At 42.9% G+C, this 25,483-nt stretch overlaps 1 protein-coding gene across 1 annotated transcript in view; it reads left to right on the top strand.

The window, feature by feature from the left end:
- The window catches only part of LOC145417314 (glycerophosphocholine cholinephosphodiesterase ENPP6-like), a 48,063-nt gene extending 25,640 nt beyond the window's left edge, over positions 1-22,423 (top strand). The window contains exons 2-8 of the mRNA XM_080285987.1: positions 11,308-11,554; positions 12,924-13,130; positions 17,874-18,012; positions 18,702-18,862; positions 19,099-19,219; positions 19,915-20,049; positions 22,074-22,423. Coding sequence (XP_080142113.1) covers positions 11,308-11,554; positions 12,924-13,130; positions 17,874-18,012; positions 18,702-18,862; positions 19,099-19,219; positions 19,915-20,049; positions 22,074-22,336 — 1,273 coding nt within the window. The 3' untranslated portion in view covers positions 22,337-22,423. The remainder of the gene's footprint in view (positions 1-11,307; positions 11,555-12,923; positions 13,131-17,873; positions 18,013-18,701; positions 18,863-19,098; positions 19,220-19,914; positions 20,050-22,073) is intronic.
- Positions 22,424-25,483: the final 3,060 nt, after the last annotated feature.

Below are 25,483 nucleotides of genomic sequence, written 5' to 3'. Positions count from 1 at the left end.
TGTGAATATGTGCCCCTCTCTGCATATATATGTCCATATGTGTGCATCAATGTATCACTGCTCATCCCAGAACTTGTAATGATAATTACAGCAACAACTTTGTGCCATGTATATGTCATTATATGTTTTTGTTCATTAATTGTGCTTGTAACGATAATTAATTCTATACTTTCTAAGCCCTAAGGTATCAATGTAACTTTTTGCTCTCATGCACCCTTCCCTGCTTGACCTTCAGCGACAATGTTCCCCAGAGTGTTGGGGCTTGTACTGAATGGTAAAGAACCTAAATTAAAAAAAGAAAATACTATAACAGGACGTTCGCCTCATTACCGGACAGTACATGAAACTAGAGGGACAACACCGTGACTTAACTCCAATGCAATGACGTCTTTTTAACTCGCTGGGTGTATCATTGTGTGTGTGTGTGTGTGTGTGTGTGTGTGTGTGTGTGTGTGTGTGTGTGTGTGAACGAAACGCTCAAACAGTTAGGATCAGAATTAGGCCAAACTTGGTGAGAGGATACGGTCAGGCAAGGATAAAATAATTCATTCTTCAAGCAAAAGGACAGGGGTCAAGGTCACACAGTATGGCCAACTAAAAATAATTCTGATCTCATTTAGATGTGATAGAATCTCTCTCTATCACCCCCTCCTCCAGCACCTCCCTCTTCTTTACCCCTGATCGTCATTCCCCTACTATCGTCCGTCCGGTCTCAACCACTCATCAACACCTGCATCAACACGTTCGGCTGTTCACTATTTAGGCTCCGTTTCTAAGCTGGATCGGGGTTGACCAGGAATGTTGCAGTAGGTGGTGACTGATTCTCAAAGTTGGTTGACCTGTTCTTCCTGGGCTTCTTTATTTGATTTTGTTCCATGGCATTCCATCGGTGTCCTCCTCCTCAGTTTGAGGTTGTAGGTCGAGGTATTGTCCCTTGTGGCTGTTTGTTCTAACTTTTTTGCAGTAATCACTATAGCATACACACTCCTTTGGCTAGTTATTTTTTCTCCTCTTGCAGGGGGGCCACAGTTCCTCCTTACAGGAGTGTCGAGCTGCAGCCTCTTTCTGAGCATCTTCCTACCTGTTCAGCTGGAGTCGTTTTCTTGTTTTATTGATTCTCTTCCTGATGTTCTTGGTCTTCAGTGTTGCTTCTGCGAGGCTTCGGGGAATGATGGTTGGCAACCGGTTTTCTACATAAATTTTCGGCTGATAGACGAACACGGCCTCCTTGTTATCCCCGCAGAAGACTTGCATATGAGTTCACGTCAGCGCTTCCGAAGGTCTGGTTTTTGCATCCCTAGTTCAGCTGTTGATCCCGTGAGTGGAGAGAATCCTTCACAGCGGTTCCTACCGGTCCACTGGCGTTCCATGCCTCAAAACCCTGAAGACCCTTTTTATGACCGATAACGTAACCTCCACCTCCTTGCCGTCACCAGGGGACTGTTGCTGGAGCCGTGGCAGTGGACAAACATGGACCTAACCTATGCGTATATAGTTTGTCAGTCCGCCTCATATCTTTTTGTAGATCCACATTTATCTGGGTTATATTTCTCTATCTACTGTATACATTCTTGTATTCTAACTTGGGTCCGTCATCTCGTCGGTTAAGGAAGTTCCCTAGCACCTCCTCCTTAGCAATTTATTTTTGAATATTGTTGACTAATATCCTTTAGCACATTACTTATGCAGAGTATGGCGATGTTTGAAGGATTCATGTAACATACAAGAGGACAGTACGGTGTAGTAAGACAAATAAAACTGCTTAGGAAAAGGTGTTAGGGAGGTTCCTTAACCGACGAGAATACAGGCCTATGCATATGGTTTGTCACACCCTCTTATTTTCCCTAATTCGTTACAAGGCTGCAGTTACTGTATTTATCAGTCACGTAATATCCATCAACTACTTATTTATACCTCTTCCTGTCTATTCATACACTGTCAGCTTCATATCGCCCCTGACTCATTCTCAGGCTGCCATCATTGCCTATGCTGTCTCTCGCTAAGCTTTCTCCATAGATAACATGGCAGTCACAGGCATCCAAACACGCGAGGCAACTACTGCTGTACAGGCCACAAAGAAGGGACTGAACAGATCCATTAGCTCCCGTTGTCGAGTGTTGATGTATTTATGTAAACGACTTACAGACAGGGCGACTAATGATTATGAATTAACTTACGAGAATGTGGTCGAATTCGGTCAAAAGGACAGAGCCGTATTCTTGCTGGCACAATAGGATTCGCTGCACTTCTTCTGCGATTTATTTGGCGTTCTGTGCCTTACTTTTCCCTTGTATGTTATGTATATCTTCTCAGTACCGCCACACTTTGCACCAACAACATACATGAGCCTTAGCAAAGTGTAATATGCAATAAATGGCGGAAAATTGCTCCTTACAAAAAAAAAGTCACGGGGACGGAGACCAGTGACCGACGTCGGATCCCAGTGCCTGCCTGCGAGTTGCTTGCTGTGGCACTCCGCTGCCAACCGTATGAGTAACACAAGCGCCTCTCTTTCAATTAACTTTAACTTCCTGTGTTCTTTAGTCTTATTTAACAGTCTACATTTCACTTAGCAATGATTATTCAAGTAACATCATAAGTGTTTATCTCAAGCATGTTTGTGAGGCCTGTTTGTGAATGAAACTGCATGACAAAAATTTAGTCAACTCATTAAGATACAGTATACTCATCATCAGTTTTCGAGGATGTCTGGAACCAGACGTGAATGTTGTGATCTTATGTTCGAAAATTCATCTCTTATAATGCATTCATTTGAGGGAGGATTCAAAGTAACGGCACGATGCGATGATTGAGATATAAAGAAACAATTTGTACGACATGTTAGGCTAGCGTTCAACAAGTGTATCTCACATACCCGTAACCCGGCCAGTGTAGCGTATTGTGGCAGTGTAGAGTACGAGCGAAATTTATCGCAGCACTCTGTACAACCAGTGCATCCTGTCAGATTTGGTGGTGCTAAGCCTCGTCACCACACCAGTAGCGACAGAGGAGCTACAGACGACCTGAGTTAGTTACAGTATGTAACCTGTTTAATAACGGATATTTTTTGAAAAATTTCTCATTATTTTGACAATTTAAGGCACAGGTCTTACCTGATGACAAGAACATGCATTATATATATATATATATATATATATATATATATATATATATATATATATATATATATATATATATATATATCACCTGTAGCTCACCGTTACATTTTGCAGAAACCATAAGTTTATTTTTTATTTTTTTTTTAATTCATATTCACGTTTGAGTTCCCTTTGTTATGCCTAATGTGACTAATTAAACACACAAGGTAGAAGCATCGTAGCCTTCCCAGAAGAGATAAAAGTTTGTAATGCTTAATACGTAATGCTGAAAAGCAACATAAGTTTGTCGTTTTGGACATTATTGTATATAGTTGGTGTGTTTTGCTGGTCGAGGTCTCTCTCTCTCTCTCTCTCTCTCTCTCTCTCTCTCTCTCTCTCTCTCTCTCTCTCTCAAGGCCTTTGGTCCCCTCCCTCCAGGTAACCACACCGGATGTTTAGTTAGGTTTAGCTGTTGTGTGTGGTATTCAAAAATAGGGTAGGGAATTTCTTGTGAGTTTTGTGGTTGCCAGGGTACCTGCGTTGATTGGCTGAGTATGATTAAAGTTAAAGACCAAAATTGTTGGGTAATATACACTGAGACCATTTTCTTCTCTTGCATCAGTCATTACTATCGCCTTTCTAATTTCTTTTTCAGTGATACTGTGATAAACCTATAGGATAATTATATAACATGCATACTCATGGTAGATCAAACTAGACCTTCTGACACGATAACCTGCCTAATAGGACAGTGGTGGATACCCATATTCACAAAATCATCGACCGCCTCAAACCGCCAAAGTAAGAAGGGGGGGACACAAAATTTTGGATGGAATGGGATGAAAATTTGTTGGGCGGTGGGGCAGCGACAGGATAGTATACACTGTGAAAATGGGAGTTGTGGGATTGGTGGTTTGCGTGTTGTGAAGGTTTATTTCAAAATATCACCCATGTGTGTGAGTGACGGGGAAGTAAAGAAATGGGCGTGGAGGACAAAGAAGTTGGTGGAAATAGATGGGATTTTTATGGGGTGTGAGTCGAGATCCTGGCAGTATACTCTTTGAAAATAGGTGCTGTAGAATTAATGGTTTGAGTGCGGTGAAGGTTTACTGCAAGGATTTTTTCGGCGACAAGATGAGCGCGCGTTACTCACATCCATCTACTTTGCGGCGCAGGTAAATAATTGGTGCAGTGCGTTGTGTTGCGTGACTTGCGTTTGTGTTTATTCCGCAACTGTCTCTCTCTCTCTCTCTCTCTCAGCTGAATAAAGTCGCCTGGTGGTAGTAGAAATAAAACACAGGATACAGTACGTCCTCGGAATGACGGGATTAAGAGGCGAGGTGTCTTGCTAATGAGGTGCGATCGATACACAAACTTACAATCGATTCACAAACTTACGATCGATCCACAAACTTACGATCGATTCACAAACTTACGATCTATTCACAAACTTACGATCAATTCACAAACTTACGATCACTTCCTTGTGTAACTTCCTGAGGTAATTTTAAAAGAAAAAAATACGAGAAATTCCTGTACTTCCTTTGCCTTGTCTTTCCTGCAGAAACAAGAATTATGGCTTACGATAATTTTCCCTTCTCGTAACTAAGATTTTTTTTGTGTAGGAGGAACAAGGAACAAGGGAAGATTACGCTCAGTGGCGTTCCTAGGAGGTATGGCGCCCGGGGACCTTTTTTTTTGGGGGGGGGGAGGTTACCTGGAAGAGAACCGGTTTGATCGAGAGAGAGAGAGAGAGAGAATTGCGTCAGTAGGAAGAAAGCAGGTTTGGTTAAGGAGAGAGAGCTAGTAGGAAGAGAGGTGGTTTGGTCGAGAGTCGCGTTAATTGGAAGAGGAGAGGTTTGGTCGAGAGAGAGAGAGAGAGAGAGGATCCTGTTGGCTGGAAGAGAACGGGTCTAGTCAAGAAAAGGATATCTCAAAAAAAAAAAAAAAAAATCTGAACTGCTCCAGTTCTCCCATGACCTTGAGCTCCTCGTCACAGCTTATGTTGGATACGCATATACAGTCGGAAGCAAAAATAATCGCATGAGAGAGAGAGAGAGAGATTTCATACGCTTTTGCTGTTATCGTCATCATCATCATCATCATCTTCTTCTTCTTCTTCTTCATTTTCTATAGTATGTTTAATGCAACTAAGACATCTGCCTAAAACCCTTCCGTGTAATGACTTCGTTCGGGAGCTGGAATAGACAACGCCGAAGTATTCATTTCAGCTCGAGAGTACGGTACCTGCTCTCTCTCTCTCTCTCTCTCTCCACACCTAAGGAAAGTAATTCTGTACGTATTTCGAATTAATGTCAACAGATCACGTGCAAGGAATAGCTACATATGCAGTTTTCCCAGTATTTCCTTGAGCTCTCGTCGAACCTGCCACATAATTTGTACGGGAAACACAGGAATTAACCACCCAGAATACTACATATTTTATTATTTATGCATTTACGTTATCAGAGCTGTATGACGGATTGCGAAGAGAACCTTGAATACCAAATGTAGTTAGATGGAATGTTTAGTAACCAAGGAGACTGGTTTCTAGTTGATAACCAAGGCTGATTGAATATTACGCAACCAAGAGTTAATATGCGTGTTATTGGAATGGATCAGTTCCGCCAAATGAAAACAAACGGACTACAGATGTTTGCTATCTGGATGGCTGGAGACGAGGGTGGAGTGGTTCCTGCCCTCGTCCTTGAATCACGTACCCAGATCCACGTACTGTAATGGCCGGAGTAGCATAGCAGTACGACCTTGAAGAGACAGTCACACTCTTATTAATATTTAAAAATCAGAAAACTGAAGGAGAAGAAGACGAAGAAGAAAAAAGGTGATGATGATGATGATGATGATGAAAAATAAGTACAAGAAGAACAAGAACAACAAGGGTTAAGGATCGAATATCTGACTTTGCCCTGTGAGTGTGACCTTCGACAGATCGCTCTCAAAATCAAGTAACTTCATTATTGTCAAGTCCTAAAGATTTCCACCAACTTTTGTTCACATCTAATTAAAACTGCCTAAATTGGCTTTGCTCAGTGACTTAGAAAGAGAGAGAGAGAGAGAGAGACCCGTTCTAAATTGAGGAGGAATACATTATCCCCACACACACACACATTACCTATTTACCATCACCCCACATTATACAGGGTGTTCCGAAAGGGCATAACTTTGGAAATTAATAGACGAGAGAATTATAAGCAAAAAGAAAACAAAAGCTATATCAACATTGGTCCACATCTCAGCCCTTACGGAACTACAGTTACTGATAACCTGAAGGACAAAAATGGTCTCCCTCATAATTATCACAAGGTTTGAAATTTGGACCTGTGTTGATTTTTAATATTTTTTTACATAGAATACCTTCATTTGTTGTATCACAAAATTATGCCCTTTCCTTCCGGGTCTCGCAGTACACGCTTGCCTCAGGAAACTAGCCTATTGTGACCCAGATTGACATACCAACTGCGTCTGTTAATCGAGGTCTTTTATAACCCCCTGTCTGCTGGGACTCCTCTCAGTCGGATAAAATCAACTGTTATTAAGGAGAGTGTAAAATGGAATTGTATGATGGTAGCAGTAATATGCCTGTTCTTGACTGTTTACTCTCTCTCTCTCTCTCTCTCTCCCTGCGTCTTTCCTAGTCTTCACTTCACCGCTGAGTCATACTGTTATACAGGAAGTATCCAGTATTGAGCAGTCGGCCTACTACAATTAACCCCCCCCCCCTCTCGCTCTCTCTCTCTCTCTCTCTCTCTCTCATACCTACATTGTCACCCCCAGAGTCAAGACGGTCACAATGCAACGCCTGTGTTTTGTGTTTATGGTTCTGCCTCTCGCCGCCCTGGTCTCGTCCTTCCCTGACCACCACACGAAGGACACACACCACAACACCAGGCACCAACTGCTGTACATCATGCTGGACGGGTGAGTGTGCTGCTGGTGATGGTGGTGGTGATAATGATAATGGTGATGATAATGGTGGTGTTGTGATGAGACAGGTGTGGTGCATATTGAGGTGGGTAACGGTGGGTAGCTGGGTGGTTGTGGTGGTTTTTCTGATGATAGTGGTGCATGTTGTGGTAGGGGCGATGGTTATGGTGGTATTTACATGTCCGTGGTGGTTGTGGTAGGTGCTGTGTTGCTATTCTCATTTAATTGGTCTCTATATATGTATTTATTTGTCCGATCCGATCTAAAAATAAACACAGAGGAAGCGATTCGATTGTAGTGGAGGTTGATTAAAGGCCAAGGTGAAAGCTGGGCGGTGACGTTGTTGTGTTCTCTGAGTACGTTTGATGACGATGATGATTGATGAGACTGATGATTAATGTGATGATCGATGATGATGATGTTGTTGTTTTTGCTGCTGTTGGTGTTGTTCTTGCGATGGTGGTGGTGATTTCGAAGTGAGGTTGCTGCTATCGTTGTTGCGATGGGAGGTGATTCTGCTTCTGTTTTCGTTGTTATTGTCATTGTTTTGTTCCTGTTAGTGTTATCGGTGCAGTTGCTTTTGTTGTGGCAGTGGTGGTGGTGGTGGCAGGTATGATGGTGGTAGTCCTGGTGGAGGAAGAGGAGGAGATGGTGGTGGAGGTGGTTGTGGTGGTGGGAGGTATGATAGTGGTAGTCCTGGTGGAGAAGGAGGAGGAAAAGAAGATGGTGGTGGTGATGGTGATGATGGTGGTGGTAGCAGATGTTTTATAAGGCAGGTGTTTTGGTAATATGGCACACCTGTCCTGGGGCTCGGCAGTAAAATCCTCTATGTAGCAACTTCTCTTACTTCAGAAAAAAATGTTCGGATAATTTCAGAAGTAAATTACAGACAACATACTGATCCCGTCTTTAAGCATTTAGGGATTCTAAAAATACAAGATATATACAGAGTAGAGACACTAAAATTTGTATATAATCAGTTACGCCATCCCACTGCCATTAACTTTCAGAATATGTCCAGTTTTCATCCTAACAATTTACGAAATAGTAGATGTAACTTATCACGACCCCCTAAACTACGGGCTGAAAAAATTGAAAGATTTGTTGTTTATTCTGGCTGCCGCTTTGACCGAAAGGTCGGAGGATCGAATCCACCCAAGGGTCATTGGTAGACATCAGGAAGGGCATCCGGTCATAAAATGCTACACGCTCCAGTCCAAAAGTCCTCTACCCAGGGGCAACGCCTTAGCCCTTCGGGGATACCTGGCGTAAAACCAAATTATTTATTTATTTATTTATTTTTTTACCACCCACGTAACCTTCAAGATAAAAACTAAATAACAGCTATATTGTAAGCCGATACTGATGCAGTTTACAGTATATGAATCTTGTTATCTTACTTTCATTTTCCTTATTATACATATCATACAAATATGTAATAAGACAAATAGTTTTCTTTTAATTACTCGATGTAAAATTATATAGCGAGCTTTCATTATGTGTACTGTGCAGTGTTTTCCCTTCACATATAATGTACAACTATTTGCTGAGCTCATAAAAATTATTTTACTTCATGAGCTCAGCCTTTAAATTATGTATACTTACCGGTATATTAGTATTGTTCTCTGTTTATAGGCAAAATAAAGATTTTGAATTTGAGAGAGAAAGACGTAACTATTCATGCATACGTGAGACTAAAAGCTTAACCCTCCACAGCCCACGGTTGCTGTACGTGGGATTTGGTGGGGACGGTACTTGGCGTACTGCCCTTCGCTCGTCGGCTTACAGTCGCGAAGTTCATAAGTTCCTACGTTAGGGTTTCCTTCTGACTGTAGTTTTTTTCAAAATGCCCCAAAGCGGCATGTCGGCTTGGGGCTGGGCTACAGGGGGTTAGATACTGTTGTAATTGACGGCATTAGTGTTTAAGGTGCTAAATGCATCTCTGACATGTCAGATTAACTGGTGAAGAGTATTCTATTAGCTGCCGAGTAGCCTGTATTATACGGGTGAGCCGGTGGGTGCGTTGGTTGACACATCAAGCTTATACGTGGAAGAACTCGAGTGCAGTTCCGGGGTCAGTCAGATTTGTGGACTCGATTTCCTCCCTCCCCCACCCCTTTCGCCCTGCCCTCCCACCAGCTACATATCTGCAGGTCGTGTTCTAAGGAAAGATTGGGGTGTAGGGAAAAACTGTCTTTCTTAGTGATCCTCTTCTTCTCAATAGGCAGTTATTTTCCCTTCATCTCCTTTTCCGTTATTCAAGGCAGCTGTGTGTGCTGATATGGTGTCAGATATATTGCGATGCCGAATACAGTGTGTGGTACCGGCATAAGTATGTTGTGATGTCGAGGATAATACGGTGTCGGTGTCAGTGAATACTTTATGGAGTCGAATATTATGTTGGGACGGTATTATTAAGTATGCTGTGCTGTAAAATTTGATATGGTAACGGTTCTATAAAATATGTTGTATTATCGAAATGTTGTGGTGTCGAATAAGTCACGTCGAATAGGTTACTGAGTTGAAGGATGTTTCGTCTGTATACCGATACGGGATACATACACTCTCCCCTTCCTAAAACCCTCCAGTGTTCCTCATCTGCCATTCCTGTGGTTTTCGCCCTCACTCTGTCGACTACAACCACACAGTATATCATCCCCACTACGCTAAAGAGGCAAATACTTTCATGATTGCCACACTCCATTCTTTCCCCCTTTCCGTCATGCAAGAGGACTCATTTTATTCTAACATGGCCTAGAATTGCCATCTCTCCCTCTTCAGTAAGTTATAACAAGACATTAACACTAGAACATGATGCTAGTTACGAAGAAGTGCTGTGGAAAGTATGTACAGCCGTAGTATTATCTTATTCTGCCACTGAGTTTACGTTAAAATTAAAGGACCACTGTATCGCATTTAGTTCGAGTGTGTTGAACGAACTCTTTGCGCTGTTAAACCCTGCACAGATACGTACTCCTATTGGCCCTTGTTTACCCTTACCTCTAGTAATGAATTGTCTGTCCACGTTCCCTGTCTCTCACACTGAAATTCATTGTCATGCTTGTCCGAGCGAGCAAGTGGGCGAATACACTGTCGGACACATAGTGAGGTGGTAACAAAACAAAAACACAAAACACCAAAACCCAATTATCACTGATACTATTAAAAATACAGCAGACCTATGCTAATCAAGGAAAGCTGGAAGAGAGGCAAATGATGTTAATGAAGTGATTTTTCTCGAAAATCATCATTATATTAATGATAAAATCAACAACAGGAAAAATTAGTGCCAAAACTGGGTTTTCTTGAGGAATATTAGAATTGCAGAGAACCAGTACGCATCACTGAAAGGCTTACGGAAATGTAGTAGGAGATGCTTAAGAGGCCTTTCTCAGAATCCGCCAACCCATTGCTGAAAACATTTTTTAAATTGAGCACCAAAGCTGGGTTAATTCGGAAATTATTAAAAGTACATTCGATCTACGCATATTGTTGGAAAGTCAACAACATTAAGAAGCTTGCTCGCTCGAATGTTACACACTTTCAAGTGCACACGCCTTTAACTTTATAGTAATAAGTATCATCACATTCTTCATAATTACCACAGTCATAATTATCATAGCCATCATCATCATAACCATAATTGTAATCATAATAATCATGATCACCATAAGCAACTGATCTGGAGAGGGACGCCTTCACGTGATGGCACCAATATAACCAGGTAGCTGTGTTGCCTGGTTATACAGTCATCCATCAACTCCTTCGCTATCCCTCGAAAGGGGGATGGTGCACTGCAGGAGACGAGTAACTTGACTATGCAGTCCACCAGGTTCACGTCCAGATGAACCCAGGGCCACAACAACAACTACAAGCAACATTTTAAATATACATTATCTTGAAAATGACCATCATATCACTGCCGTACGCCTCACTGCTATCTCATCATGGCATCATTATAGCTTATCATCCAAATCGCCATCAGCATCATAGGCTAATCATCTCAAGCAAACCAGTGGTGCAGTGGTTAGTGAGTTCAATCCACAACTGGAAGAACCGGAGATTGATCTTCTACCCCTAGTCCCGTTCACCAAACTGTTTAACTGGGGGCCCGGATGCAACATTAACCACTGCAGGTCCTGTTCTAGGGAAAGACTATGACCTAGAAAATACTGACTGTCTACCTTATTGACCCTTGTAAAGCTGGTAGGCATTAATATGGAACTTCTTTTTCACCATCTCAAACCTCAAACCTTCCCTGCAGCTTCCGATGGGACTACGTGGACAAGCAACCGGCCAGCAGCCTGCCGGGGTTCACCAGGTTCCTGCAGGAGGGCGGAAGGGCGCGCTGGACCACGCCCCTCTTCCCATCCGTCTCCTACCCCACCTGGACCAGCCTCGTCACGGGCCGGCATGCTGAGTCGCACGGCATCGTCGGCAATTACTTCTACGACCCCGAGGACAAGGACGTGTTCTCGCTGTTTGATAACGACGCCACCGGGAAGGCAAAGGTGGGGAAGTCTGGTTGGTTCTCTCTCTCTCTCTCTCTCTCTCTCAACGTAATATATAAGGTAATACAGTACAGAACATTTATAGAGTCACCTTTTCTCGTGTTCAGATTCTAAAAACCTACCCTAAATAAACCAAAAGTTACAGTTTGAATTAGGTAAAAGTAGGACATGAAAAGCAGTGCAGGGCAACAAAATAGCAACAGCAGCAGGGTGAGAAGGATCCTGCACCACCTGTGAGCTTCCAGTTTCATCTCCTGTGTGGACAACTCTCTTACAGATGCACCCACCGTGAGCCGATTCCACAGGCATTAGACCCTAGCCATGTACCGTGTAGATCTGCTGGTGCTGGCATGTGTGAGACTTCGGCATCTGCACAGGCTCGTCACTAGAGAACACTGCTCATATGCCCCTCTCGACGGCTTTTGGGGAGAGCCTCAGCCTCCCCGGGTGTGACACTCCTTGGACCTGGATCTTGTGGAACTCCAGTGGTGTTGACACGTCTTGGCAGTGCATCAGAGGGTCCAGCGGCATCATGTCCTGAGGGGGCAAATGGAGGCTGTTACCTTCAACCAGAAAAAGGGCTTCTTGCTCAAGTCTGTTCAGTCTCCGCAGATGTACCGAAATATAATCTGTACGGTTAAATCTGCTGTTTCTGTGTGTGTGTGTGTGTGTGTGTGTGTGTGTGTGTGTGTGTGTGTGTGTGTGTGTGCACCCATCTGAACGTGTGTGGGAAATTGCTAACTCATCATCCTACTTTTGAGTCATACTACACTGGGTGAGGCTCTACATATGTGTGTAGGTGGCAGGGTGAGTTGTGACAAAATAGGTTCATGAGGAGAACAGGTTCATGGAGGGAATGGATCAGTGTGGGAAAACTAGTCCATATGGGAAATTGCGACCGTGGGGAGATACATCGCTGGGGAAATGGGCACGAGTAGGAACATCAGAGTCACTGGGCCAAAATAAGTATGGGGGAAACTGCATGTGGGGATTTGTTACTTCCATGGGGAGAAATTGGTTCATGGGGAAAGTAGATTCAAGAGGAAAATAAGTCCCTGGAGGAAAAACCCATCGATGGGGAAAATAAGTCGCTGGGAAAATACGTCTGTGGTGGGAAAATGGGTCCATGAGGAAAACAGGAAATGGGTCCATGGGGAAAATATGCCCTTGGGGAAAGTAGCTCCATGGGGAAAACAGGTCCATGGGGGAAATAAGTCCATGAGAAGAACAGGTCCACATGATATATACATCCATGTGTGCCACAGTACTTGCACGAGTGGCCATTATATCTTCCTGCAAAGTAATGTAATAATGAAATTTAGTATAATGCAGTGTAATGTAATACAACAATAATTTGTAATCCTGGCAGTGGTGGACGTCTGAGCCTGTATGGACAACGGCGGAGAAGGCTGGCCTGCGCACAGCTCAGTTCTTGTGGGCTCGCTGCGACGTGCCCATAGATGGCGTCACCACCACCTTCTGTGAACCCTTTGTTAAGATTCCCGGCAAACGGATCTTCCAGCAGAACATCGGCAGAGCCCTGGACAAGCTGAGTGAAGGATTTGATCTGGTGCAGGTGTGTGTGTGTGTGTGTGTGTGTGTGTGTGTGTGTGTGTGTGTGTGTGTGTAAATAATAAAATCATTCTGTGTACGTGTGTGCCTGTCTGTGCTTTTGTTTTTCTTTCACGACAACGGTAGCAGATATCGACCTAATTCTTTTTGTAGATCAGGGTGAGTCCAGGGAGTGTCAGCAAATACCAAACAAAAATCTTAGCTTTGCGCTCGACACAACGGCGCGAAATTTTTAGAACTCGCGACACGTGAAAATGTGTAAATCATTATTTCGATTTTTTTTTTTTTTTTTTTTTTTTTTTTTTTTTTTTTTTTGGTCAGAATAGGTCAGTGTGGTTTCAACAACTATGGAGAAAAAATTAATTGGTATTTAGAAACATTCTGTAACGGAAAGGCTATTAGTTAGTCCATCAAATTTTTCCGGGCAAACACCAGTGTGTGTGTGTGTACAGGATATATATAGATAAGCAGATAGGTATAGAAATATGAATGGAAATTTTATCACTTCAGCACGTAATGTATAAGATGAATAATACTCGCGGAAACGATGAAAAGCCAGAACCCTTTTTTTGTATTTTTTTCTGAACCCCTTCTCTACGATAAGTTGTATTTATTTTTTTCTACTTTCAGACGATTATCTTCACGTTAGGGTAAGGCATCATGTTGTGAAGGGATTGTTGGAGACTGACTGTCACTATAAAAGATTGACTCAAAGCTGACAAAATCGTCTGGAAGTGGCAAAAAGAAAGTTAAACAAGCGTGTTCTTCGATCGCGTGACCTTCATCGCGCCGTAAACCTGTGAAAGGGGAGGTGAAGATATGGGCGTAGCGGGCAAGGGAATGCATGTGATGTGCTGCAAATTTGGTGAGCTTTAGGACTGGGACAGAAAAATATACCTAGTCAAAACTACCCCAGTATCCCTGCTTGTCGTAAAAGGCGACTAAAAGGGTTGGCGGAGGGTTAATGCCCATCCCCGGAAAACAACTAACTAAAAAAACAAACTAGAAGCCTCGGACAAGGTCTGACCAAACGATGACGACCCAGGACCGGACAAAGGACGGTAATGGATACATGGAATGTAAGAGGAACGAATGATGAGGTGAAGGAGAGAGAGATTGTCCAGGTGCTTGAGGGTGCGAAAGTGGATGTATGTGGAATAACTGAAACAAAATGGAGAGGAGAAAGTGTGAGAGAATGGGAGTATGGATGGGGTATATGTGCAGGAGTAGGTGAGAATGAGAGGGCAAAGGAAGGAGTATGTATAGTTGTGAGTAAAAGATGGAAGAAGAGCATAAGACAGTATGGATCAGTTGGGTCAAGGATTGTGTGGGTAAAGTTGAAAGTTGGAATACAAATGTGGGCGATTGTGTGTGTGTATGCGCCAATGCAAGATCATGCTAGAAGAGTGAGAGAAGAGTTCTGGACAAATGTAGAAGTGTGCATGGAAAAGTTTGGAAGGAATGAGAGAGTGTTTTTGATCGGTGATATGAATGATGAAGTTGGGAATATGAAGGTGGATGGAATAGTTGGTGAGTGGGGTGTGCCTGCTGAGATAGATGAGAATGGGAGTGCGTTAGTGGACATTTGTGCTGGGGTTGGTGATAGCCAATACTCTCTTCAGGCATAAAATGATCCACAGGTATACATGGCGAGTGATGAGAAGGGTGGGTGGTGAACTGAATGAAAGGAAAGCAATGATTGATTATGTGTGTGTGGATGAAAGGATGCGAAGATGTGTAATGGATGCAAGAGCTTATAGAGGTTGGGGGAGTGGACTTTCTGACCACTACTTGGTGGTGGCCAGAATTAGGATTCAAGTAAGATGGAGGAATAGAAGAAGGGAAAGACGAGAGGAAAGAGTAGTTGCAAGGAGAGTGGAAAGGTTACAAGAGGATGAGAAAAAGGCAGAGTATAAGAGAGAAGTGGAGGAACGATTGGGTAAATATGAATTGGAGCAGATGGGAGACGTGGAAGGTGTGTGTAGGATATTTACAGAAGAAATATGTGCAGCATGTGTTGTGGTGTGTGGAAGGAAGAGAAGACGGAGGGGGGTGCAAGGAACAGCGTGGTGGACTGAGGAGGTGAGACAGGCTGTGGCACAAAAGAAGAAAGCATACAATGAATGGATGAGAAATAGGGACGTGGAAGAAGTTGAGAGGCGGAAGAGAGAGTTATATGTAGAAAGAAAGAGAGAGGTGAAAAGATTAGTAAGAGAGAGTAAGAAGAGAGTGGATGAGGAATTTGGAAGGAATTTGAGTGTAAAGTGGAGGGACTGTAAGAAAATGTTCTGGAAAGAGGTGAAAAGAGTAAGACAGGGTGGAAGTGAAGTTAGCAGGGGAGTGAAAGATAAAAATGGTAGATTACTAATGGAGAAGAGAGAAAAAGTAAGCAGATGGAGAGAACACTTTAAGGAATTGTTGAACATAGAGGATGGAAGTAATGCGAGTATAAGTGGATGGGGAATGGCTGGGAGAAGGAGGGAGGTGAGAAGACAGGAAGAAATCAGTAGGATAGAAGTTGTGGAAGCAATGAAGAAAGTTAAATCGGGGAAAGCCCCAGGAATTGATGGAGTGTGTGGTGAAATGCTGAAGCATGGGGGAGAGATAGTAGTAGAATGGATGTGGAAGATGTGCAGATTGGCCTGGGAGGAAGGTAGAGTCCCGGGGGATTGGAAGTCAGGTATAATTATTCCCCTATACAAAGAAAAGGGGAAAAAGAAGTGTGTGGTAATCATAGGGGCATTTGTCTTCTTAGTATAATAGGAAAAGTGTATGGTAGGATACTTATTGACAGAGTTAGAGAAAGAACAGAGAAATTAGTTGGAGAAGAACAGGGAGGCTTTAGGAAGGGAAGAGGTTGTGTAGATCAGATATTCATTCTTAGATCTTTAGTGGAAAAGTTTCTAGAGAAGGGAAAGAAGGTGTATGAGGCTTTCATGGATTTGGAGAAAGCATATGACAGGGTGGATAGACAAGGATTGTGGAAAGTGTTAAGAATATATGGAGTAGATGGGAAGTTGTTGAATGCTGTGAAGAGTATGTACGATGGTGCGAAGGCTGCAGTGCGTGTGGATGGTGAACTAAGTGAATTTTTCTCTTTGAAAGTTGGGTTGAAACAGGGATGTGTCATGTCTCCATGGTTGTTCAATCTGTACATGGATGGGGTAATAAAAGAGGTACAAGGTAGGGTAGTGGATGTTGGAGTGGCCCTGGTGAGAGAGGATAGTGTTTGGAAACTCCCTGTACTGTTGTTTGCAGATGATACTGTGTTGTTGAGTGAAGACGAAGGGGAGCTGCAAGGCTTGGTGGATAAGTTTGGGAGAGTGTGTAAGAAACGGAATCTAAAGGTGAATGTAGGGAAGAGTAAAGTGACGGTCTTTGAGAGAGGAGACGTCAGTGAATGTACAGCGAGGTTGGATGGTGAGGAATTGGAAAATGTGAGTACGTTTAAGTACTTGGGTATTGTGATGAGTAAGGATGGAGGTTTGGAGGGTGAAGTGCTTGAAAGGGTACAGCAGGGAAGAAAGGTTGCTGGTTCTTTGAAAGCAGTGATAAGAAACAGGGAAGTGAGCATGGAAGTGAAAAAGTTACTACATGACAGTATTGTGATACCAACTCTAACGTATGGAAGTGAAGCTTGGACGTTGTTGGAAGGACACAAGTCAAGAGTGAGAGCAGTGGAAATGAGTTATTTAAGAGGAGCCTGTGGAGTCACATGGAGAGACAGGCTGACGAATGAGGATATAAAGGAGCGTTGTGGTGTGGATTTGGATGTGATAGGAAGCATTATGAGGAACACACTGAGGTGGTTTGGCCAGGTGGAGAGGATGGAGGGTGAAATACTGACTAAGAGAGTTTATGTGAGTGAGGTGGATGGGGGAAGAGGGAGGGGGAGGCCGAGGATGAGATGGAGGGATGGGGTGGAGAGGTATATGAGAGAGGGGTGTGTGAGTTGGAAGCAGGGCAGTGAAATGGCGGGGGACAGGGCGATTTGTTTGTTGCCACCCCAAACGGGATTGAGGCGTCTGGCAATAGATAGATAGATAGAGAAAACGGGTGTTGTGTGAATAGTGGTTTGATGCCGTGGAAGTATATTTCAAACTGTCGCCTTAGAATGACAGTATCAGGGGGTAAAGAAATGGGTGTGGGGGACAAAGAAATAAATGGGTGGGATGAAGTGCATTTGTGATGGGTGGAGGGGAGGGGCCATGAGAATATAACCTGTGAAAATGGGTGCACTAGAATGAATAGTTTGGATGCACAGAATGATTATGTCAAAGACTTCTCCAACAAGATCACCTCGCGTTGCTCTCATAAGTTGGGCGTCTTGCATCACAGGTAAAAATACGTCATCGGGTGGAAGGGATCAGGACATCTCGTGGCTCAGTGGTCTGTGGTGCGGGTCGGGATAATGATCACGTGCTGAACGCTAGATCGAGTCCACTGCAAGAAATATGAAGTTTTTGCCAACATGTAATGCATCTAAGGGCCAAACCACAGGACCCCACACTCGGCAAAGGGTTATATTGGACTTCCCATTACCGTTTTTTACCGTTTAACTGCTGGGATTTCTCTACACTGAATAAAGTTGACTGACGTGGCCTAAACATTACGTCCAAGGTGTACAAATAGTAAAAGAGTTACTAGATGTAAGTTGTGGAGTCAGAGGTGAGTTCTTGTAGCCTGAATAAAACACCTAAGTGCATCAGCCTCAGCCAGAAGATTAAGACTGTTCATTTTCCGTCAGGTGTACACAGAGCACACAGACTACACAGGCCACACCAAGGGCCCCGAATCCCCTGAGATGACACAGACGGTGAGGGATCTTGATGACGTCATACTCTACCTGCTTAATGAACTTCGAAATCGGAACCTCGAGGACCAAGGTAAGGCAGCACGACATCGCCAAGAATTTATCTCATCCATATAGTGACGCCATTTTAGATTTACTCATGCCATCTCAATCACTCACTCGGGTTACACGTCGTGGTGACACGTAACTCTTCACCCTCCTACACCACCCAATGTAGGTTCTTCCATGCAAGCCCATAGACAGCAACTATTCCCATTCTTAACAACGTTGGCGGGGACGGTCGACTTGCTTCAGCCACGAGTTCTGCAGCCCTCCCCTTGGTCGTTTCCACTCCAGGTTGTCTCTTAGATATCAGGAGGATCAGCCTCAGGGAGACGGGCCACGTACCCACACAGCCGGAGTTGGCATTCACGTATGCAGTCATAAGCCTCGACTTAGACTTATGAATTAATTGCTCGTTACACTCGGTTGTACCAGCGATATCCCATGATCCTGCGAAGGGCACCAAAAAAAATAAAACGCCACACCAAAACACTGATTAATATTCACGTCTCACAGCCATGAAGTATAACAGGGGATACCGGTGTCTTGAAGGTGCGAATTTTTTATCGTTCTGGAATATTTATTTTTATTTACCTCCCTTTCCTTGGGGGAAGCAGCCTAGGTATACAGATAGATTGATAGATTTATTTATTTATTTATTTACCTCTATATATATATGAAACTCACTAATTCTCTCCCCCTGCCTCCTGTTGCCTGCAGTAAACATCATAATAGTAAGCGACCATGGGATGACGTCTATCGGCCCTGATGTTACCACCTACCATGAGATTGACAACTACCTGGACACATCACTGGTGGAAAACATCGCAGATCAGGGCGCCTTTATGAACATCAAAGTGCCGCAGCAGAACGTGGACAAGGTGAGAGTTGAGAGTGAGAGAGAGAGAATTATCACGGTCACTCCCAACCTCTTATAGAGACCCAGACGTCTTTAATATTATACTGTACATTATTTCAGATAAAGCCAGACGATTTTATTCAGGGAGTGAGTGACAGAATCCTGACAGTATTTATTTCCTTAGTAAAATGAACACTTTGCATTATATTCTTGTTCCACCACTGAGCACAACTTGTATCCACGTCTTACTGTTGGCAGGTGTATGAGCAGGTGTCCAAAATACCTGGTGTGAAGGCGTACCGGCGAGAGGACGTCCCCCAACAGTTCCACTACCAACACCACAAATACATCCACGAGATCATCCTGTCTGCTGATAAGGGTATGGATTTCTCCTCCGATGCATGCCCCCAAAACAAGTACAGTCGCGAGCCATAGCTTCTAGTCACCCTCTTCACCAACCCCCCCTAACTTGAGAGAAGGCGAAGCAATGGTTTCACTTGCTCACTCACTCGGGGCAGATGCCGTGGTGGTGCGTAGCCTCTCCCTTCCAGTCCACCCACGAGAATTTGCCAGTTCAGGCCTCCAGACAGCAACTCTTCCTGCTTCAAGTAACTCCCACCTGGAACAGTCAACTTGCTCCAGCCATGAGTTTTGCATCCTCCTCCCTTCAAACCATCATCATCAACAGTCTTCGTTCGGTGTAAAACTCTGCAGTTTTCCTACAACCGGGAATAAAATAGAGGGTGAACAGAAACCATGGCTCGGTATTGTACTGTGCATCTGTGAGATCATTCTACTCGTTGACACGGGTATTGCTGCTCTGATTCATGTCCCCAACACGCCAGGTACGGTCTGAAGTGCTAATAAGTGAACAGGATCCATGTTGAAATCCAACCACCTTAGATGGAAGAAAGGTCAGAATGATGATGTTGGTGATAGTGAGAATGAAGGTGATGCACTGATGGCCATTTCCTACAGTCATCATCATATCATCCGAGTAAAAATAATAATAATAATGTTAATAATAATAATAATAATAACGTTAGTGCTGATGGTGATGTATACGTACCGCAGGACAGTACCTTCTGGCATCACGGTCTGGGAAGCAGGTACCGGAGCGCACCGACCTCGTCTTCTCGGGCAGGGGGGCGCACGGCTACAGGCCCGACGATGAGGAGATGAGGGGCATATTCTTTGCCAAGGGTCCAGGTAACCATTTTTTTTTTTTTCATGAGGTTTTTCTTATTACGGCTACAGTGCCACTAAAGAGATAAGGGATATTGTACACCAAGGGACTAGGTAAATTACCACCTCGTTAACTCATTTGTGCTTGGATATTTCGTTTGCATTAAGAACGAAATGCGCAGTGCTTTCAGCATTGCAACTATGAATCTTGAGTTGTTTCGAGTTTTGTTTGTAATGATAACATTGTGTAAGCCAGGCAGGTTCAGACTTGAAGAATGTGTTACGGGTGAGGGAATCAGATCCCTTCAGATCCTTGGTAAGGTTTTCTGTGCAATCTGCGTCCTAATGAGAATACACAAGATATGTCTGACCATGGCCGGAAGTGTTACCTCTTCAGACATAACGAATTTCATATTGTGGCTACGGTCCTGACGAAGAGTTGAGGGGCATCTTCTCCGCCTATGGGACTAGGTATCCCTAGAAATATTTCTTCACCCGCGTGACATATTTCTTAGTATGGCAGATAAATCTTAAAGACTAAATACTCTTGCAAACCTTATTCATGTCTGTCATAGTATCTGGCTATTTGTTAACTAGTGATTCGAGTGCAGTATCGCGGTGCTTATTATCTGCAATTTGTTTTTCATCCTTACAAAATTATATATTCGTATGTCTTTACTTATGATAATGATACTGTGTTATTACATTTTAATAAGTCTTTAAAGTCATCCATATGTCTTCCTCATATTTACTTCTCATTGCTCATGTTTCCCTGCACCCTCTCCCCTTCGTCTAACCCCACCCCCTTCTTTCTCCTGATCCCCAGCATATTTTCATCCACTCACAGTCGAGACTTCGAATACATATGAACCGACTCAAGTTTCTGTTCTGTATAAGGACTATTCCGAATTGTACATTTGTGGCAGCACTTCGTAAGCCCAGGCCGTTTTTTTACGTTCAAATCTTTAAATAATGAACGAGAAACAGTGCCATGATTGAAGTTTTGATTAAATGAAAACACGTACTGGATAATCTTTTCAGGGGATGATGCTATTACTTTTCATCTTAAGTATTTAAAAACAGCAACACCAGTCAAAAAAAAAAAGAAGGAGAACGCAGCAACATCACCACAGATCAATGGCAAAGCGTTGAACAAGGAAGGAAGCTAAAGTGCCAAATACGTCATCACACAGCAAGGCCAGTGAACAAAAAGGTAGCAGAGATAAGAAAATTCAGTAAACACACAACTCACCCAAAATGTAGAAGGCCAAGATTAACCACGAAACTCCAAGGGCTCAGGGACACACGTGAGGCAAAAGAGGGGCAATAAAACAAATCAAAATAACGAAAAGAAGAAGAAGAAGAATCCCAAAGATGGTGTCCTCTACTGTTAACATATTAAAGGTGACCTGCACAGGGATATAAAGTGAGCTAATATTGCCAGCCTAATGCAGGAGATGTTTTTCCTCTTCCAGTGCCTAGCTAAATGATATCTTCAGCTGGTTTTTTCTCAGTCGAGTGAAATGTTGTGTGAGAACCATTCCTATCCTCACGTCAGGATATGTAGCAATTAGGCATTCTGCTTTAACGTATCCAGTAAAATGCTTATCGCCATGAACTATGGGGAGGTGTGCTTGAAGGCCTGAGAGTACTAGTTCACTTTTGCATTACGTCCCACACGGATGAAAATGATCTTGATTAACCCTTTGCTTCATCATAGAGGTGAAAATTACTTCAATTAATCCTTTGTCTTTTCGGGGCGGTCAGACTGAACTAATTAAGCTTGTTTCCTCCCTAGTTCCCGTTCACCCAGCAGAGCAACTGGGGACTGAAATATCACAGTGACTTTTGTGGCTTATACTCTATAGAAGGACTGGGACACAATCTGGTTGGCAGTCTCGATGATCCTCGTGTACGGCAGTCGATAAGCATTAATCTAAACTCTCTTCTTGTACCCTTTATCACACGGTACTTCTTCTCGTACCCTTTGTCTCCCTTCTCCTTGTACCCTTTATCTCCCTTCTTGTACCCTTTATCGCTGCCCTCAGACTTCAAATGCGGATGGACCCTGGATCCGATACACGTGGTGGACATCTACCAGGTGCTGACCCACACCCTGGCCGTCACCCCACAGCCACACAACGGCACCTGGACCCACGTAGAGGGGGCGCTGGCACAGGACGGATGGCGCGACGGCTGCAGCAGAACATCAACAGCAGCAGCAGCACCCACACCAGGACTCGCTACTTTCCTGCTGTTCGTCTCTCTTGCCCTGTTTAGGCATACTGGACCGCGCCGTTATGTAATATGAATTTCCTTCGTGCTCGTCCCCTTTAGGTTGATTGGGCCGTTTGAAATTTTGAATATTCAGTTTGAAATGTAAAAAGAATTGTTTGAAGTGCGGAATATGCCGCTTGAAATGCAGCATGTTCTATCTGAAATGCGGAGTATGCCGTTTAAACTGCAGTATGGTCTGTTTGAAATGTAGAAGGGACTGTTTGAAATATAGAATGGACTTACTAAAAAATATTATGGGTTGTTTGAAAAGTAGAATGAACTGTATGTTTAGGCTGGACTATATTTTTCCCACTCCATAGCTAACAGGGAGTGAACGGGACACACTAGATGGAAGAGATTCTAAAATAAACTTTTGTAACGGCAACCGCGAGCATCACAGCCCCATTTTGGAGCTAACAATGGTATTACCAGAGATGGACAGTATACAAATGCATATGTATTTAAAATCAGTAAAACCCTGTTAATCCGGACTGTTTAAGAGAAAATAATAAGTCCATATTTACCGATTTTCCGGATATGTGGGTTCCAGAGGAGAGGAAACACACCACAACGAAGAGGTAAACATTCTCTTCAACTGTCTAAGAGCACAGTATTGAACATCACTTTTTCTCCTCTGTTTATTGTTTTACTGTAATGTGCAGCAAACACAACAATATTCTTTAATTATTACAAAATTTACAATACGGATAGTGAAGAAATTATATTTGAAAAATGGAATTGTGTACCGTACATCTGACGAATCTTAGATGCAGCCTCATCTCAAAATTTTGCTGTGTGTACATAATTGCTGTATTGATTGTTTCTCCAGTATCTGTATTGTAAGTTCAATTATATTTTGTGGTGTTTATCCGTTACAGTGAAATGAGAGGCATAAGAAAAAAATATTGTACAGTACTGTGTGTTAGACTGTCCAAGTGTACGCATACAAAGCTCTACTTAGCAAATCACACGCGTGTGTTCTGTGACTATATTTATGTCTGTCTTGTGACCTGTGAACGCCATGAATATACTATACTAATATGCAATACAGTATAATGTTGCAGGTTAGTGATTTCTGAGGTTTGTGTATAAATATAAGCCCATCAGTGAGCTGGGCTGCATGGGACTCGACAGCTATAGTCCGGCATGTTTAGCCAGTCCATAATAGCACGTTTCAGGATACGAGTCCGAAATACGGGATTTTTGCTATTGAGATACATTCTAGTTAAATTGTTGTACTGTATTTATAAATCCCTGTTTCTGTGTATTAATAGGCAACTAAATAATCTTAATTTGTCTTTCGTACTTACAAATACTTAAAATACTTTTCCAGATAGATTTTGGAGAGAGAGAGAGAGGGAGAGAGATCCCCAAGATGCTTTTAGGTGTCAGGATAAACACCCCTGCATTAAAAGTGTGGAGTTCAACACTGTCTTGTTTCATCAGCTCCAGTAGAAAGGCAGTTTTTTTTTTTTTAATTGCAAGTATCACCCTTTTCCCCCACAGGAGTAATTCTTTGGACAATTCTTTGGAGAAAATAGTGCTGCTGAGTGCAATAAGGAAAGTTGATCAGTGTATCTCCATTCCAAAATTCAATATTCATTTAATTTTAAAGTTTTGATTATATAAATCTTTTTACCTTGGGGGTTTGTTGTGCGTGTTGTCTAATAAAAACATTGAACAGTATCTATCTGTCTATATCCACACGCCTTAATGCCGGAAAGGGGTGGCCACAAACGAATCGCCTCCATGTTATTCTGTCCTCAATCATTAGGCTGTCCTCTCTCCAATTCACACTCCCCACATTAATATAGGCTGCCTCTCTACCCAATTCCTCCTCTCATCCTCGGTCTCTCCGTTACCCCCACCCCTCCCACCTCACTCACATATACTCTTCTAGTCAGACATTCATTCACCATTATCTCTATTTGGCCAAAAAAAAAAATTCAAGGTACTTATATATTTTCCAGTATATCCACATCAACACCACAAAGCTCCTCTTATTCCTCATTTTGTCTCTGTCTCTCAACGTATCTCCACATCATGCTCCTCTCAGATAACTAATTTCCACTGCCCTCATTCTTGATTAAAGTTCTTGCAACAGGATCCAAACTTCATTTCCATACGTTAGAATAAAGAACATTATCCTGTCATGCAGCGACTTCTTTTTACTTCCCTACTTCTCTTACTTGTCGCTGCTCTTAGTGAACCAGCAACTTTCTTCACTCTTGTACTCTTCCATGCACTTCATCCTCTGTGCTTTAAGGCCACTCTCACTCCCCATTTCCTGACCCTCCAGCCTTACTGTGCTTTCCATGGCTTCATTTCTGTCAAAGACCATAACTTTACATTTTGCACTGTTCACTTTTATATTACGTTTTTACACACATACTAACAAACTTATGCAGCATGCCTTGCAACTCCCATTCATCTTCAAACAGCAATACAGTATCATCAGCAGACAACAGTACAGGCAGTTTCCAAACCCTGCCCCCTCGCACAAAGGACATTCGAGTAGCCGCTGCCCTACCTTATACTTCTTTTTCAACACCACTGATGTATATTATGAAACAGCCATTGAAGCATGACACATCCCTGTTTCAGTCCAACTCAATTATCACACCCTCACATGCACTGCTGCCCATGCATGCTCATTCATACCCTCTACAGCATTCCATAGCATCATATCTACTCCATATATTTTTCAGCACTTCCTACATTCCTTCACTATCTGCTCTGTCATATGCTTTCTTTATATCCTGGGGGCACGGTGGCCAGTGGCGTCACCAGGGGGGGGCTTAGCCCCCCAAATCAAGGACTCAGCCCCCCCAAAATTGCAGCCCCCCAAAATAATAATAACAAAAAATCACCCGCTTCCATAGTATGCTTGCAGCTCGGCACTGACCCACCTAGCTTTTCCCCAACCCTCTAATGCCAATCCACTTTTATTCGTGCATCCATATTAGTTTAATACAATATTATTTATAGCTATATAATGTGATTAGTTATTCACAATTTACGTAAACCTATGACTCAAATCATAATAGTTATAATATATTAGTTTCCCATATACTTTTTCCAAGCTTGGTTTTCTTTGAAATATATTTATCGCACAAAGAATGCAAGAATGTATTACATTTATCAGACTCATTATATAATTACAATATATAATATGGTATAT

This window comes from Coenobita brevimanus, chromosome 110, assembly GCF_032717465.1.
Source record: "Coenobita brevimanus isolate Jiangsu-jjx chromosome 110, ASM3271746v2, whole genome shotgun sequence".
In the NCBI taxonomy this organism is placed as follows: Eukaryota; Metazoa; Arthropoda; class Malacostraca; order Decapoda; family Coenobitidae; genus Coenobita; species Coenobita brevimanus.
The sequence above is the reverse complement of the archived record's forward strand: the minus strand, read 5'-3'. Positions and strand labels throughout refer to the sequence as shown.